The following is a 15,530-nucleotide window of genomic DNA, read 5'->3' as shown; positions in this document are numbered from 1 at the left end:
TCTCAAGTTGCAGCTCAGTGCAAGTCTAACATTCCAAGAGCCAGGATTTCAGGAGAGTCCTCATGTGAATCAAGTAAGAAACTGCTACATTTATCACTGCACCATTCAGTGATAAAATTTCTCATAAAAGGGAAAAAGCCAGAGGAGATCCATGAACACATGACTGCAGTGAGTCTGCCCCATCATCCAACAAAGTAAAATTTTAGAACAGTCCATTGAAAATGACCCTCACACTGGACAGCCTGTGGAAGCAACTTCCACAGAAATGTGCAAGAAAGTCAAGGATTTAATTTTCTCAGACAAATTAAGGTTTCCCAAATAGCTGAAGAAATGGGCATCTCAGCAGGTACAGTATGGAAAAGTTGGGCATGCCCAAGATTAGTGCAAGATGGGTTCCAAGAATGCTGACACCATGTCAGAAGGCCACGAGGCTCCAGTGTTGTCAGGAGAACTTGGAGATGCTCTGTGAAAACCAAGTGAATTTTTTTCATCGTTTGGTGACTGGAGATGAGACTTGTGTCTGTCGCAGAGATTTTGAGTCCAAAATGGAGTCAATGCAGTGGAAGTACAAGTCATCCCCCACCCCAAAAAAAGTTCAAGACAGAAAAATCTGCTGGCAAAGTCATAGCAACTGTCTTCTGGGATGATGAAAGACTTTTCCCTCTGGAGTTCATGCTACAAAAGACAACCATAACTGGGGAGAGTTAAGCCAACACAATAATTGCTTTGCGGGAGTCAATCAGGAAAAAAAGATGAGGAAAACTCACAGCAGTCATACTGCTGCTTCGCAACAATGCCGATACACATGTCATGATGATCACAGGTTGCCATCTGAGAATGTGGGTTTCAGCAGCTGAACTGTCTACCTTGCAGTCCTGACCTGGCTCTATCAGATTATTTTCTGTTCTGAGTTTTGAAGAAATCTCTCCATGGATAGCTGTTTTCAAGTGATGAAGACGTCAAGGAAGCTGTGACATCCTGATCTGAAGGTCAAACAGAAGAATTATTTTCAAAGAGGTTAAAGTAATTGCAGGAAAAATGGATGAAATCTATGGAGCTATCAGGGGCCTACAGTAAAACCTTGGTTTGCGAGCATAAGTCATTCCGAAAACATGCTTGTAATCCAAAATACTCGTTCCACATTCCCAAAACTTTAATACAAAATACTGCATGTACTTGTATTGCAAGACTTTGCTTGTTTAGAACTGTCACTACATTCCCGCAGCATCAGAGAGAGAAGAACCATTGGCTCAGTTGTGATGATGTGACGCGTGTATACTCTATGTACTCGTATTACAAGACCTCGCTTGTTTATCAAGTTAAAATTTAATAAAATGTTTTGCTTGTCTTGCAAAACACTTGCATACCAAGTTACTTGCAATCCAAGGTTTTACTGTATATTGAAATTTTTTTTTAAACTTTCTTTCCTACTGAGGTAGATAAATTATTTAATGCCCCTCGTAAGTATTTGCTTTCTATACTATATAATATGTAAACTAACCATAGAAAGGTGGTATATCAAAACCCCATCCCCTTTGCCTTTCCGATTAAGCTATTTGGACTGAGGACATAAGACTTTGTGCATTTTATTAACTTTTGTTATGCATGTTGTGTACATTTTGCTTAATCTGTCTTTCTATAACCATCTAGCCACATACAGTGCTGTATGAATGATGCACATACCTTCTAGTTTGTTTGTTTTTTTACAAATTATTCATATGCTTCAATATTTGTTTGTATTTTACATTTCATTGCATTCTTTTCAGGTGGCTGATTTTGAAAGCTTTGTTGGCTCTTTGAATGACCAAGGCTACCTTCTGAAGAAAGGCTCAAGAGTTTATCAACTTCAAACTATGTAACATAAAAGTTCTCACAGAAGCTACTTTTCTTAATAGATTTAGGGGCTTTGCCAGGATTTAAGGCTCTTTTTATCAAGCTGCACTAGAATTTCTATGAACATTGGAGCACTTACCTCCCTGGTCCTCTCTTAAAACCTCAAGTGCAGCTTGATAAAAAGTGGGGGTTAGTTTGGGGAAAATTCCTGTTAGAATTCTTCTAATGCTAAGCTAAGTTGTCTTTGAACAGCATGGGCTTAATCCACTAATACTTATAATGCCCAGAGAAAAGTTGCATTTAAATTATTCCCCAGTCTAAATTTAACATAGATTCATTAAAAATGAAATATCTGATTTTTAATGAAATAGGTTCTTTCTTTTAACAGGGTGTTTGGGCACAGAAAAGTACTTCACATGGCTGTTTGGCATGAACCGAACAAGAATTTTATTTTTAACAAAAATCTCTACATTGAAACAGTCCACATTATTGAATATGGCCAGCTTGAAAGGAAGTGTGGAGAAGATTTCTGTAAAATGTAAACCTAATTTGGTGCATTGAGACTCCAACTAATAAGTCTTAAATGCAACGTTTTACTTATTGAAGAATGCTTTAAATATTTTTGAAAGGCTTGTAGATGGAATTATTTGATATGTAAACAATGATTATTTATACTTGTGAGGATTCCTACCAATGAGAGCATGCTGTTCCCACTTGATAGATTCATTGACCTGAATTTCAGAGGCATGATAGTCAGTGGCACATGGCTAATGGGAAAGACGCTAACCAAAGTTACATTCACTTATAGAAAACACAGAACAGCATATTAAAGCAGCAGACCTAACCAGAGTCCTAAGTTAACTGTTTCTTGACTATTTTCTATTTTGGATTTTATTCCTAGGTCTCTATTTTGTTGTTCATCTTATACTTTTTAAGGGGAATGAAAGGTATATACTATTAATGGCCACACCTAGTTTTGATAATTTCTTTCTTTATATTCATTGTTGTTGTTCATGCAGTATTTGTACTTTACATTTCTATTTAAGCCCCACATGTGACTTTAAATACCAGTGCCTGGATTTCTTTGTTTTATATATGTAATGGCTGGTTGATGGAACTTTCAAAATGTTCATAAAATAAGAAATTAGAACAAAGATAAGCAGATCCTAATGTAACTGGCAGCAGAGTTATCTAAAAATCCTTTGTATAGCTATTTTAACCGATAAGTTATTTTGTTTTTGTAAAATTTGCAAAGTTTGTGGAATTGCAGATAGATTTTCGCTGTTAGAGCCAGCTGTAACCTACAGCGAATTAGCTAGTAAACTTATTAAATATTTGACTTCATAATTGATAGTAAAGGTGATAAAAATGTTTAAGCTATAACTTATTTTAAATGTATATTATGTATGTTAATATACATATTTCATTATATAAGTAGAATCTACTTGTGAATCTGATTTTATCAGATTATTATCAAATACAAAAAAATGTCAAATTTTGTGAACATATTGTATTCATATCTTTATTTTCTCTGCTGTAAGAGTGGATTTTAAAGTGGTAGGCTTTATAGTTCGTTTTAGTCTCATTTCATATCTACTGATTGTTCAAAAGGGGTGTTTGCATTTCCTGGGTCAACTTTTTGCTGGAAACAATGGAGACAAAAATGGTAATAGAATTCATTGAATGATGAGATAAAATCAAAAATGAAGTAGAATCTGCAAGACTTCTGAGTGGCCAATATAGACCTAGGCTAGTAGCCTTTGCAAAAAAAAAAAAATCTCAAAAGCCAATGCCCTGGACAGAGGGATTCCCCTCTCTATTGACATGGCTGACCTGAAAGATAGCATAACATAAAATTTTATTTATATACCACAATACACCATGAAGTTCGATGTGGTAAACAGGAATTAAGTAGAAGACCATACATGAGAGGTCAGGATACAAGTACAAATAACATTGGATCATGTCAAGGTCAGAGTCAAATACAATTATGGTTTGGTAATACAAGAACTCAAGTAGGTGAACAGCTTTTGAATACTGGTGCAGATAGATACGGAGACCCAAAAGAAGATAGTGAGAGAGGTGAAGGGAGGGGGGGACAGGACAGGTAGTAAGAGAAGAATGATTCTATGCATAGAGCTTTTTCCATCATTTTCAGGAGCGTGTGAGACATGCAAAAAGGGCACTAATAGGAATTTGTTGAATAGGTATGTTTTCAATCCTCACCTGAAATGCATGTATGACGAAGACGACCCTATAATGAGTAGTAGTTCCATACTGAGATGAGCTGCTTGATAGGATAGTAGTTTTGTTACGTAAGCTTTGTTAGGTTTTCCTTGCAGAAAAGGGTAGGCGAAAATGGAGTTGGAGCGCAAAAGGCAGGCGGGGGAGGGGGTAAACTCAAATACTTCTGTTATGTAGTTTGCTAGGAGGCCATAAAGAGCCTTGTACATGAAGCAACCCAGTTTGAATAGTGAGCGGGCCTCAATCGGGAGCCAGTAGTAAAGTTTGAAGCAGTCAGTTTTCCTTAGGCCGAAGATAAGGTGCACACCTGTGTGCTGAATCATCCGGAGTCTTGAAGTATAACTAAAATGAAGTTTACATTCCCACATAACTTTCACCTCACTTCGTCATTTCCACGCTATACACTCCTAACCCCGTTATAGCCAGTCTCAATCTACACCTGTTTCTTTCACTAATCAGCTTCTGCCATTCTGTTTCACCCCATCTCCATATTAGCTTTACTCCCAGCTTAATAAACACCCTCCTCTTCCTACCTCATTTTCTCTACTTACTTTCTGTTGTTACTGCCTCCAGAATAGTTGCTTCATTTTCTTACAGAGTGAACTGCATTCTTCTATGCCTGAATTTCTGCAGTCTTCTGTCTTGCAATTCAGGTAGGGTATGGTTGAGACTCAATTATGCAGCTTTTCTGGAGGCTAAATTGGTAGTTATTCTCCAGGTGTCATGGTGGAGGGGAGTGCTCTATCTAGGGGAAAAAAGCCAGGGAGCCATAACAGTCAATAGAAACTACCACAAACTCCTAATCCTTACAGTGAAGAAAACTGGAAGACTATGAGAGTATAGCACCATCTGGTGACCTGCTGGTAAAATTACATTCTGTGCTTATATATCCCCTGTTTGTTGACAAAGAAAATGTAGTTGCTTACCCATAACCCAATGGTGCAATGAGCTAAGTTTGATTCCCACTGGAAATAAGCTCATTGTGACCCTGGGCAGGTCACTTATCCCTCCATTATCCAGGTACAAAAAAGAACCTTAGATTGTGAGCTTACTAGGGACAAAAAGTACCTGCATATAATGTGTACAAAACTGCATGCATCTAATGTCCCATAGAAATGATCAGTAGTAGTTGGTTCTCCATAGACAGCAGGAGAATGTAGAAACATTTTTTTCTGCCAATCTCCTCCTCACTCAAAACAATAACTCTTTTTGGCACACACTTATTAAAAACAGTTCTCGCCCAGATGTCTAAATTGTGCCCGCCCTAGTCTTGACCTCTTAACATGCCCCCTTGAGATTTAGATGAACAGCATAGATATTCATCTAAAAAATGGATTTCAAAAATAGTAATTCAAAGGGTTTGGAGAGAAAAATGTCCATATGCCCTTTTATGTCACTTGGACATCTTTCTTTTTTGAAAATGAGTCCCATGGTGTGTGATGGGAAGCCAGTGTCCTTTCCAGAGGAGAGGTGTAACATCATATTTTTCAGAGGTGTGAGCAGAAGTACAGCAGAATTCTGAATTGAAGGTGATGGATATTTTGAATTCTAATGCCCTCAAGCAGAAGATATAACCAAGGAATGAAAGATAGTACGAAGTGCTCGTGCTGAGAATAGATAATGAATGGGATTGATCATAATGGAGTTTAAAGTAGCTAGCCTTGACTCCATTAGAGATGCATTCTTTAAACAACATGGTTCAGTTCAAATTGACACCTAAAACTAAGGGCTCCTTTTACGAAGGCGCGTTAGGGTCTTAACACGTGGAATAGTGTGCGATAAAATGCTGCACACACTAGCCGCTACTGCCGCCTCTTGAGCAGGCGGTAGTTTTTCAGCTAGCGTGCGCTATAGCGCATGCTAATCTGGTGCGTGCGTTAAAAACGCTAGCACGCCTTTGTAAAAGGAGCCCTAAGTGAATCACCTGCTGAAATTTGGATACCAGACATAGATATGAAACTTCAAGAGATGGTGGGTGTGCATGACCAAAACCCAGGAGCTTTGACTTTTCTGGGTTACATTTTAACGTATGATTTGTGTAGCCAGTCCACTACTTTGTTTAATTTGATGTTGAGGTTATCAATTTTGTGCTTACTGTTGGTGTGGAGACTGGCAAGGATCTCAGTATCATCATAAGAAAAATAAGGATAGCCATACTGGGTCAGACTAATGGTTCATCTATCCCAGTATCCTGTTCCCAGCAGTGGCCAATCCAGATCACAAGTACCTGAGAAAAACCCAAATAATAGCAACATTCCATGCTACCAATCACAGGGCAAGCAGCGGCTTCTCACATGTCCATATCTCAGTAGCAGGCTATGGACTTTTCCTCCAGGAACTTATTCAAACTTTTTTTAAACCTAGATATGCTAACCACTGATACCACATCCTCCAGCAAGAAGTTACAGAGTTTAAATATTCTTTGAGTGAAAAAATATATCCTCCTTTTTGTCTTAAAGGTATTCCCATGTAACTTCATTGAATGTCCCATAGATTTTCTACTTTTTGAAAGAGTAAAAACTCAAATTTGTTTCTAGCTGTTCTGCACCACTCAGGATTTTGTAGACCTCAATTATATTCCACTTCAGCTATCTCTTTTTGAAGCTGAAGAGTTCTATCCTCTTTAGCCTTAACTCAGAGGAGTTTCATCCCATCTATCATTTTGGTTGCTTTTCTTTGAACCTTTTCTAATTCCACTAAATCTTTTTTGAGATATGGCAACTAGAATTGAATGCAATACTCAAAAATGAGGTTGCACCATGATGAAGTGATACAAAGGCATTATATTATTCTTGGTCCTATTTATCATTCCTTTCTTAATAATTCCTGGCATCCTGTTTGCTTTTTCAGCTGCTGCCGCACACTGGGCAGAAGATAAATATTTTTTATACAATGACACCTAGATCTTTTTTCTTGGGAGCTGACTGCCAAGGTTGGACCCTAGCATCAGGTGCTGTACCTATGATTTGGGATATTTTTCCCAATATGCATCACTTTGCATTTTTCCACACTACATTTCATCTGCCATTTGGATGCCCAGTCTTCTATTTTCCAAAAGTCTGCTTCTTAAAAAACCTTCACTGGACCCTACCTACCCTGCCAACTATCAGCCAATCTCTCTCATCCCCCTTCTTATCCAAGCTACTCAAATGTGCTGTTCACCTCTGCCTGGACTTTCTATCATCTCTAACCCACTCCAATCAGATTTTTGGCCCCTATACTCTATTGAAACTGCCCTTGCCAAAGTCTCCAATGACCTTCCTGGCCAGATCCAAAGGCCACTATATCCACTGCTTTTGACACTACAGACCACTGCCTTCTTGACATGCTGTCCTCACTTGGATTCCAGGGCCCTGTTCTCTTCCAATGTCTCACATCACACCTTTAGTGTATGAAGTGGTGGATCCTCCTCCACTGCTCTCCCATTATCGATCAGAGTACTCCAGGACTCTGTTCTGGGACCTCTGTCCTCCATCTATACTCATTCCCTTCGTATTCCTCACTAGGCACGCAGCTAACCCAGTTAGGGATAAAACTATTTAGTTATGCAGATGATTTTACGATCATCATCCCATTCGTTAATTCTATCTCTGAAACTATTTCTAAAGCTTCAGAAGCCATAAACGTGATGGAGCACTAGATGACAACCTTTAGGCTCAAACTTAATTCAGAAAAGACAACTTTCTTCGTTGCTTCGTCACAGCCGCTTGACACCAAATCACCACTATGCATCAATAATCGTAATTACCCTATCCAACCTACCATAAAGATACTAGGTGTACTTTGGATCAGTGCCTAACCATGAGAGACCAGGTGGACTCCTTGATCAGAAAGGGATTTTTCATTCTCTGGAAACTCAGATCCATTAAAGCTTATTTCGATACAGCGGCATTCAGAACCCTAGTCCAATCCCTCGTACTGAGTCTACTTGACTACTGTAACATCGCCTATTTAGCAATTTCCCAAAAGAACATGCAGCGTTTACAATTGATGCAAAATGCAGCGGTCAAACTGATCTTTGGGCTGAGGAAGTTTGACCACGTGACACCCTACTACCGGCAGCTGCATTGGCTGCCAATGGAGGCACGCGTAAAGTTTAAATTTGCCTGCTTCTGCTTCAAAGCACTACACGGACTTGCCCCTAAATATATAACTGACCTTTTCGTCTTCTCAGCCAACAGACACAAGAGAAGCTCACATTCCAACTTCGTTTCCCCCCCAGTGAGAGGTTGTAAATTGAAAAAACACCATGAACATCTTCTCTCGCACCAAGCAGCATCATGGGGTAAAGACCTACAACAATTGCTTTCGCCCATTACTTATGAGGAATTTAGGAAACGTCTGAAAACACACCTGTTCCTAAAGTATCTAGACAACTGATCCTCTCTTCTCTCTCCCCTCTATAGTGATTAACTTGTTCTATTGATCACTCTCTCTTCAAAAATGGATTTCCCGTCCTATTAACCCTCTTTCTTCCTCCCCTCTTAAAGTCAATCAATTTGTACCTTTGCTTAATCTTTGTAAACCGCATAGAACTTCACGGTATTGCAGTATATAAGCTGTTATTATTATTATCTCCTCCCATGGTTTTCATAATCATCTCTATGCTGATGACTCCCAGATCTACCTCTCTACACCACCAGAAATCTCTACAGTAATCCAAACCCGACTCTGTCTTGCAGTCACCTAAAACTCAACACGGTCAAGACGGAAAGAAAGGAGACAAGGTGGTTCAGCTTGTGTGGGAATGAAATTGGGGGTGGGAAGAGCCATGGTTGGGCCCATGTGTCCTATTGAACTTGAAAAATATGGTAACCCTATTCCAACGTTTGGGCTCTGAACTGCAAGGGCAGATTTTTGCCTTCTGTGATGCCTATAGGTGCTAAAATATTGGTTCTGGCTTTAGGTACCACAAAAATCTGCATTAATTACTGTTTATAATGTAATGTAATGTAATTTATTTCTTATATACCGCTACATCCGTTAGGTTCTAAGCGGTTTACAGAAAATATACATTAAGATTAGAAATAAGAAAGGTACTTGAAAAATTCCCTTACTGTCCCGAAGGCTCACAATCTAACTAAAGTACCTGGAGGGTAATAGAGAAGTGAAAAGTAGAGTTAGAGGAAAAATAAAAATAAAATAAACATTTTAACAAGACAGCATTGATCTAAATACTTTGGAAGGTAGAAGAGAGGAGAGAAAGGAATAGAAGCAGAAGGGGGAGCCGTTGAACAGTAGAATTCTGGAGAAATTTAAATGATAGAAATAGAACAAAACAAAGACAAAAGGCAAAACAATAGATAAGATTAAAGATAAATCATAAGCTGGAAAGAAAAATAAAATAAAACTTTGTCTTCAATCCACGGTTTCAGCGTCAGTGATGAAGTGGAGCAAGTAAGTTTAGGAGGAGCGATTGACGTTTCCAGAAAGGGCTTCTTCAGGGAAGAGACTTGGCAGACAGTCCCAGGATGCCTATGTCTCCTCCCCTGCGATGTTCTCCCATCCATGCATTCCCTCCCAGACACACTGCCCGTGCCCCAGCCGCTCCAAGGAGGCTGCCCCAGATGAGGCCCACGGTGAATGCAGGATTCTCTCCTCTGCGGGAAAGCCGCCCGGAGCCGACAGTCGATCTTCTTAGCGGATTGCATGGGGGGAAGAGTTCACACTCTTGGTAGGATCGGGTCTGTGTGCTCTCGGTGGTTGTGGCTGGTCTCGTTGCTGCTTAGGTGTAAAAGCAGTTGATCTCCACTGCTGCTGATATTTAAAGCAGGTAGATTGATCTCTCCAATGGACTGCAGGGGGAGGAGTTCACACTCCTGGCAGGATCGGGTCTGTGGGCTCTTGGTGGTTGCGGTAGGTCTCGCTGCTGCTTGTATGTAAAAGCAGTTGTTATAAATATATTCCTTGTTATCATTTATTAGTTGAGGCCTCCCTCCCTGACTATGACATCGTTAGTCTAGAACAGATCATCGTTTCCTAAACTTTACCGAGGTTGAGCCCCCTAAAACATTTTTTTCCATATACTGAGGACACCTCAAAAAACACATTTACAGTATGTTCATACACAAGATCCTGTAATCTAATTCTAATATATTGAGGAGCCCAGTTTGAGAATCACTCATAAACCAACACTCTTTTTTTACAAAGCCCGATAACTGCCCCGAATCCCAAAGGAATTTAAAGGGCTTTTGCACGCGGCAACCGCTAGAGCGGCTTTGCAAAACCGGAGGCAAGCGTGCAAACAGCGACGGAAATAAAAGGCGAGCGTGTTCCTTTAAGAATCTCCCCACCTGGCTCGCTTTACGTGCTTCTCGCGCCGACGCTGAGCTTAGGATGTGACCTGAACCCTAGTTTTCCGCCCCTCCCCCCCTTCCAAACTATACAGAGAGAACGAGCTACTGAACACAGTGACGTTTTCGGCGGGGCGTGCGCGCAGCAGCAGCATGCTGGCCTCCCTCGTGGGCCGAGGCTCCTTTGTTATGTTAAAGGGCGCGCGGAGACAGGCAGCCACGAACCGGCCGGGAGAAGCGCGCGGCTGGGGAGTGATGTCAGTGCGCCACGAGCCTGGATCCTGCTGCGGCCCGAGAACGGCGGCTGCCGCCCTCCCCCAGCGATCAATCGAGGACGCTCTGGGCTGCGAGGAGCGTTGGGGGCGGCCCTGCTGGTCTCCAGCCTGGAAGGTGATCGCTTTGCCCAGGAAGCCTTCGCTTTCCGCTCGCGTGCTTCTCTGTCGGGCCCTGCATCTTCCTGGGCGCTGGGAGCCGGGAATCTCCGGGCAGCGGCAATGGGGCTCTATCGAGTTCGTCCCGGGACTGAAAGAGCGGAGTCTGCCCGAGCGCTTGAGGAGGAGCGAGAAGCCCGTGAAGCGGATCCACAGCGATCGCCGCTTCTCAGAGCTGGTATGAAGGTGGCGCGGCGACCAATGCTCCAGGAGCTCCTGACTTTGCTTAGTGGAGGGTTATATCGCTAATAGCCGGGCTTAAGTTGGTAGCCAGGTCTAAAATAATCAAGAAGTATTGTCAGAAAGCAGGGCTGCTTTAAGGTTCTTCTCCAGACATGGGATTGTGTCCCTCCACTAAAGACTAGTTTGGCCAAACTTGGGAAGAGGTACAGTAACTGCTTTATATTACAACAGGCTGCGCTGTATAACTACTACCTACTGTAAATTCCTTGGAGTATTCCATTTTGTTGCACAGAAAGTAATGATAAAAATCCCCTATAAAAATAAGAGGCAACTTTTCTCTTGCAGTCAGTAGCTTCTAATGCACAGAAGCCAGATGATTAGGGGAGGGGGCTCAATTTGCTTCACATTATTAAGCCCATATAAAGGAAATTAAGCCTGGTGGGTTATCAACACGACTGGTCAGATTGTCTTTAGATGAAGAACACAGCAGCTGGTGCCACACAGGGAGGACTTGCAGAGGAGTGGCCTAGTGGTTAGAGCAGCTGCCTCAGGACCTTGAAGTTGTTAGTTTGATTCCCATCACAGCTGCTTGTGACCCTGGGCAAGTTACTTAACCCTTCATTGCCCCATGTATACTGCTTTCATTGTGTAAACCAGTGATTCCCAACCCTGTCCTGGAGGAACACCAGGCCAATCGGGTTTTCAGGCTAGCCCTAATGAATATGCATGAGAGAGATTTGCATATGATGGAAGTGATAGGCATGCAAATTTGCTTCATGCATATTCATTAGGGCTAGCCTGAAAACCCAATTGGCCTGGTGTTCCTCCTGGACAGGGTTGGGAACCACTGGTGTAAACTATATTGAAAAATCATATTGAGTCCTATCCCCCTTAATCCCCCCCTCAAAAGAAACTAGGTGTAACTCTGCTTCCACCAGTCTCTCTTCTTTCCCAACTCTCCAGTTTACCATCCTACTTCCAGCCCATCTACACCCTATTTATGTTATGCCTTTCAGGCCACCCTGGCTTATCTATACAACCTATCTATACAACCTTATCTATACAACCTATACAATCTATACAACCTCCCAGCCAGTCCTTTAGTTCCCCTTCCCGACTTAATCTGTGCATACCATACACTTTCTTTTAGACCATCCCCACATCTTTTGGCCAAATGCTCAAAGCTTACCGGACCTGAAATGTTTGATTTAAATTAGCTGTAGCTAGTCTGGCATTCAATTATTTCAGTCTTTCATGCACAAAAGGGTTCTGTGTGGCTTTTACCGTTTGCGGTGGAAGCCACCAAGAATCCTATGCAAATGCGTTACAATGATCTTATTAGTATTAAAATGAGCATTCTGTGCAATGCACAATAGAAGAATGCCTACCATTTAGCATACAAAATTTTCCTGCTGTGGTAACATGAATGGCTTAGTTTCAAAGTCTGCAAGGATTTTTAAAAGCTATGTGCATGTAACAGATGTGTCCGAAGTTCTGCATGGAACAAAAGAAAAATAAAACCTTCCAAACTACTGCCATAGCAAGAGGCTTCATCTGCAACTCTTTGCTGCTTCTGTCTTGTTTAGAGCTCTGGAGATGACAGCCATACACTTTTTTGGGCCTGCGCGCAAGCGCCTTACCTATTGTTCTGCTCTTGTGCCCTTTTTACTGCCGATACTCAACACTAACAGTGAGCATATAATTTGCATGTTGTTAATGTTGAGCTTCACCTGGTAATTTAGAATTGCTGATGCAATGCCAGAGTTCTGTGCTTTGAGGCCTCAAATCACTCCCTGCCTTAACGTCTTCCTTATTTTCTTCTATTTTCTCTCCTAATGTGTGTAACATATTTCCTCCTTTTCTATTTGCTTGTTCAAATTTCACCCTTTCACACCAGTCCTCCATCAATATTTCACTTACCGATTAACTTTCCATATCCTCCTCTCACTCCTAGCTCTCCTGTCTTACTCCTTCCCTGGTTTCCTATTTCCTTCTCTTTTACCCACTTTTCCTACATTTTTTTACCCTTCTATACTCTCCATCCTCTTCTCACTCATCACCTTGGCAACCCTCATTGGTCTCTCATATGTTTGCACCATGCCCAGTATCTCTTCCTTCTTCTCCTTTCGTCCAGCTCTGTAGCCCAGCATCTTTTTCTCCACCCATACTTGGCAGATCAGTATCTACATCTCTCCTTTTACCCCTATGGTCCAGCAGCTCCATGTCTTCTCTTGCTACCCATCCCCTTTATGATCTAGCACAGTGGTCTCAAACCTGTGGCCCAAGGGCCACATATGATCCACCAGGTACTATTTTGAGGCCCTCAGTATGTTTATCATAATCACAAAATTAAAATAAAAGTTTCTTGATCATATGTCTCTTTAGCTATAAATTACAATATTATTATTAAGACTTAGCCAAAAGGAAAGATTTATAAACTATAATGAGTTTTACCTCAAGCAAAATTGTCATTTCTTTAATAAGACATTAACTATTTTTTCTGAGGCCCTCCAAGTACCTACAAATCCAAAATGTGGCCCTGCAAAGGGTTTGAGTTTGAGACCACTGATCTAGCAGCTCCCTGTCCCCTCTCTTCCTCAGTTGCAAGAAACCCAACCCATTGGCAGGGGAGGTGGCTACATAAGTCTTGATGCTCTGCTCCTCATGCTCCTCATTTTAATCACTCCACTCTCGATTTTTTTAGAGAGGTTTTTTGCCCCATTGTTGACTATTAAAGATCTGGCAGATCCCGGGGATTCCAGCAAACCATCTTTTACACTGTGCCTGCACACAACTGCAACCGCTCCTCTGCTTGTATGCTGGCTCTGTGTGACGCACTTCAGGGGTGCTCACACACCGGTTGAGAGTAATGAGAATGAGTCAATATAGGAGATCTTGCCTCACTAATTTGCTTGACTTCCTTGAAGGTGTGAATAAACGTGTGGATAAAGGCGAGACAGTTGACGATATTGTATCTAGATTTCCAGAAGGCTTTTGACACAATTCCTCATGAGGCTCCTGAGAAAATTAAAGATTCACCGGATAGGAGGCAATGTTCAATTGTGGATTAAGAACTGGTTATTGGAGAGAAAACAAGATAGGGTTGAATGGCCATTTTTATCAGTAGAGGAGGGTAAATTGTGGTGCTGGTGCTATTTAACTTACTTATAAAAAATGTTCTAGAAATTGGAACTACGAGTGAGGTGATTAAATTTGCAGATGACACTAAACTGTTCAAAGTTGTTAAAAAGCATGCAGACTGTGACCTTAGGAAGAACTTAGGAAACTGAAAGAATGGGTATCCAAATGGCAGATGAAATTTAATGTGGGCAAATGCAAAGTGATGTGACGAATAATCCAAATCATAGTTTTCAGATGCTAGGGACCACCTTGGTGGTCAGAAAAGGATCTTCAAAGGAAGCAGAACCAGTAGCTTAGGAGACACCATTGGTGAAGACATTTTTTTAGCCAGCCATAGGTCGCAGAGAAAAGCAGAACAGAAGTTTGGTGACTTCTACTAGCCCCACCTTCTCCTGCAGCCTATTGGCTGGTTAAGGAATATCTGACTAAGTGGATCGATTTTTCACACCGTCAGAAATTACAAAGACTAGGGGACACTCGATGAAGTTACAGGGAAATACTTTTAAAACCAACAGGAGGACATTTTTTTCACTTGGAAAATATCCTTTAACCTTCATTGGAGTTCCTTTCTCTCCCAATTCCTGTAAACCATGCCGAGCTCTACGATTGTGGAGAGGATGCGGTATACAAACCTAAGGTTTAGTTTAGTTTAGAATAGTTAAGCTCTGAAACGCATTGCCAGAGGATGTGGTAAGAGCAGATAGCGTAGCTGGTTTTAAGAAAGGTTTGGATAAGTTCCTGGAGGGAAAGTCCATAGTCTCCTATTGAGAAAGACATGGGGAAAGCCACTGCTTGCTTTGGATTGGTAGCATGGAATATTGCTATTCCTTGGGTTTTGACCGGTGACCTGGATTGGCCACTGTGAGAACAGGCTACTGGGCTTGATGGACCATTGGTCTGATCCAGTAAGGCTGTTTTTATGTGTAGGTTACACAGTCTTCCTGCTTTAGATCTGCCATAGGGAGTAGGAGAAGTGCTGAGGTAGGCTCTGGGAAAAAAATGACAATGCAGAGAGTAGCACAGGTACTGAGAGCTAGAAGGGATAGGTTGTGAGGGGAAGAACGGCTGAGGGAAGATGCATGAAAGGGACAACAGAGCTAAAGTGGATGCAAGGTGGGAGGCATGGGCCATGATACAAAGATAAGTGGGTGAGGGATGAACTAAAAAAAGAAAAACAGATGAGGTCAGGGAGAGGAACTGTGGGGTTCAAAGAGCAGGGGGCTCAGAAAAGGGTTCTGAGAAGAGGTTCAGGTTGGAGAGATGGAAGTAGCAAGAGAGGTGAAACTAGGAAGAAATAAAATCAAGAACAAATAAAGAAAAGATATAGATTTGAACCATGCCTTCAAAAATCAGAAAACTATCAGCTGCTCCCCACAACTGAGTCAGCCCAAGAATCACTGGATAG

The 15,530-nt window shown here is 41.5% G+C and overlaps 2 protein-coding genes across 4 annotated transcripts in view; both read left to right on the top strand.

The window, feature by feature from the left end:
• The window catches only part of MCM8 (minichromosome maintenance 8 homologous recombination repair factor), a 169,259-nt gene extending 165,922 nt beyond the window's left edge, over positions 1–3,337 (top strand). For all 3 annotated transcript variants that reach the window (XM_033938266.1, XM_033938265.1, XM_033938264.1), the window contains one exon: positions 1,767–3,337. In XM_033938266.1, coding sequence (XP_033794157.1) covers positions 1,767–1,859 — 93 coding nt within the window. In that variant the 3' untranslated portion in view covers positions 1,860–3,337. The remainder of the gene's footprint in view (positions 1–1,766) is intronic.
• A 7,034-nt stretch (positions 3,338–10,371) lies between these two features.
• Positions 10,372–15,530, top strand: part of CRLS1 (cardiolipin synthase 1) — a 47,242-nt gene continuing 42,083 nt past the window's right edge. The window contains exon 1 of the mRNA XM_033937252.1: positions 10,372–10,979. Within this exon, the coding sequence (XP_033793143.1) occupies positions 10,524–10,979 (456 nt within the window). The 5' untranslated portion in view covers positions 10,372–10,523. The remainder of the gene's footprint in view (positions 10,980–15,530) is intronic.

This window comes from Geotrypetes seraphini, chromosome 3, assembly GCF_902459505.1.
Source record: "Geotrypetes seraphini chromosome 3, aGeoSer1.1, whole genome shotgun sequence".
Classification (NCBI taxonomy): domain Eukaryota; kingdom Metazoa; phylum Chordata; class Amphibia; order Gymnophiona; family Dermophiidae; genus Geotrypetes; species Geotrypetes seraphini.
This window is presented reverse-complemented; position numbering and strand designations above follow the sequence as displayed.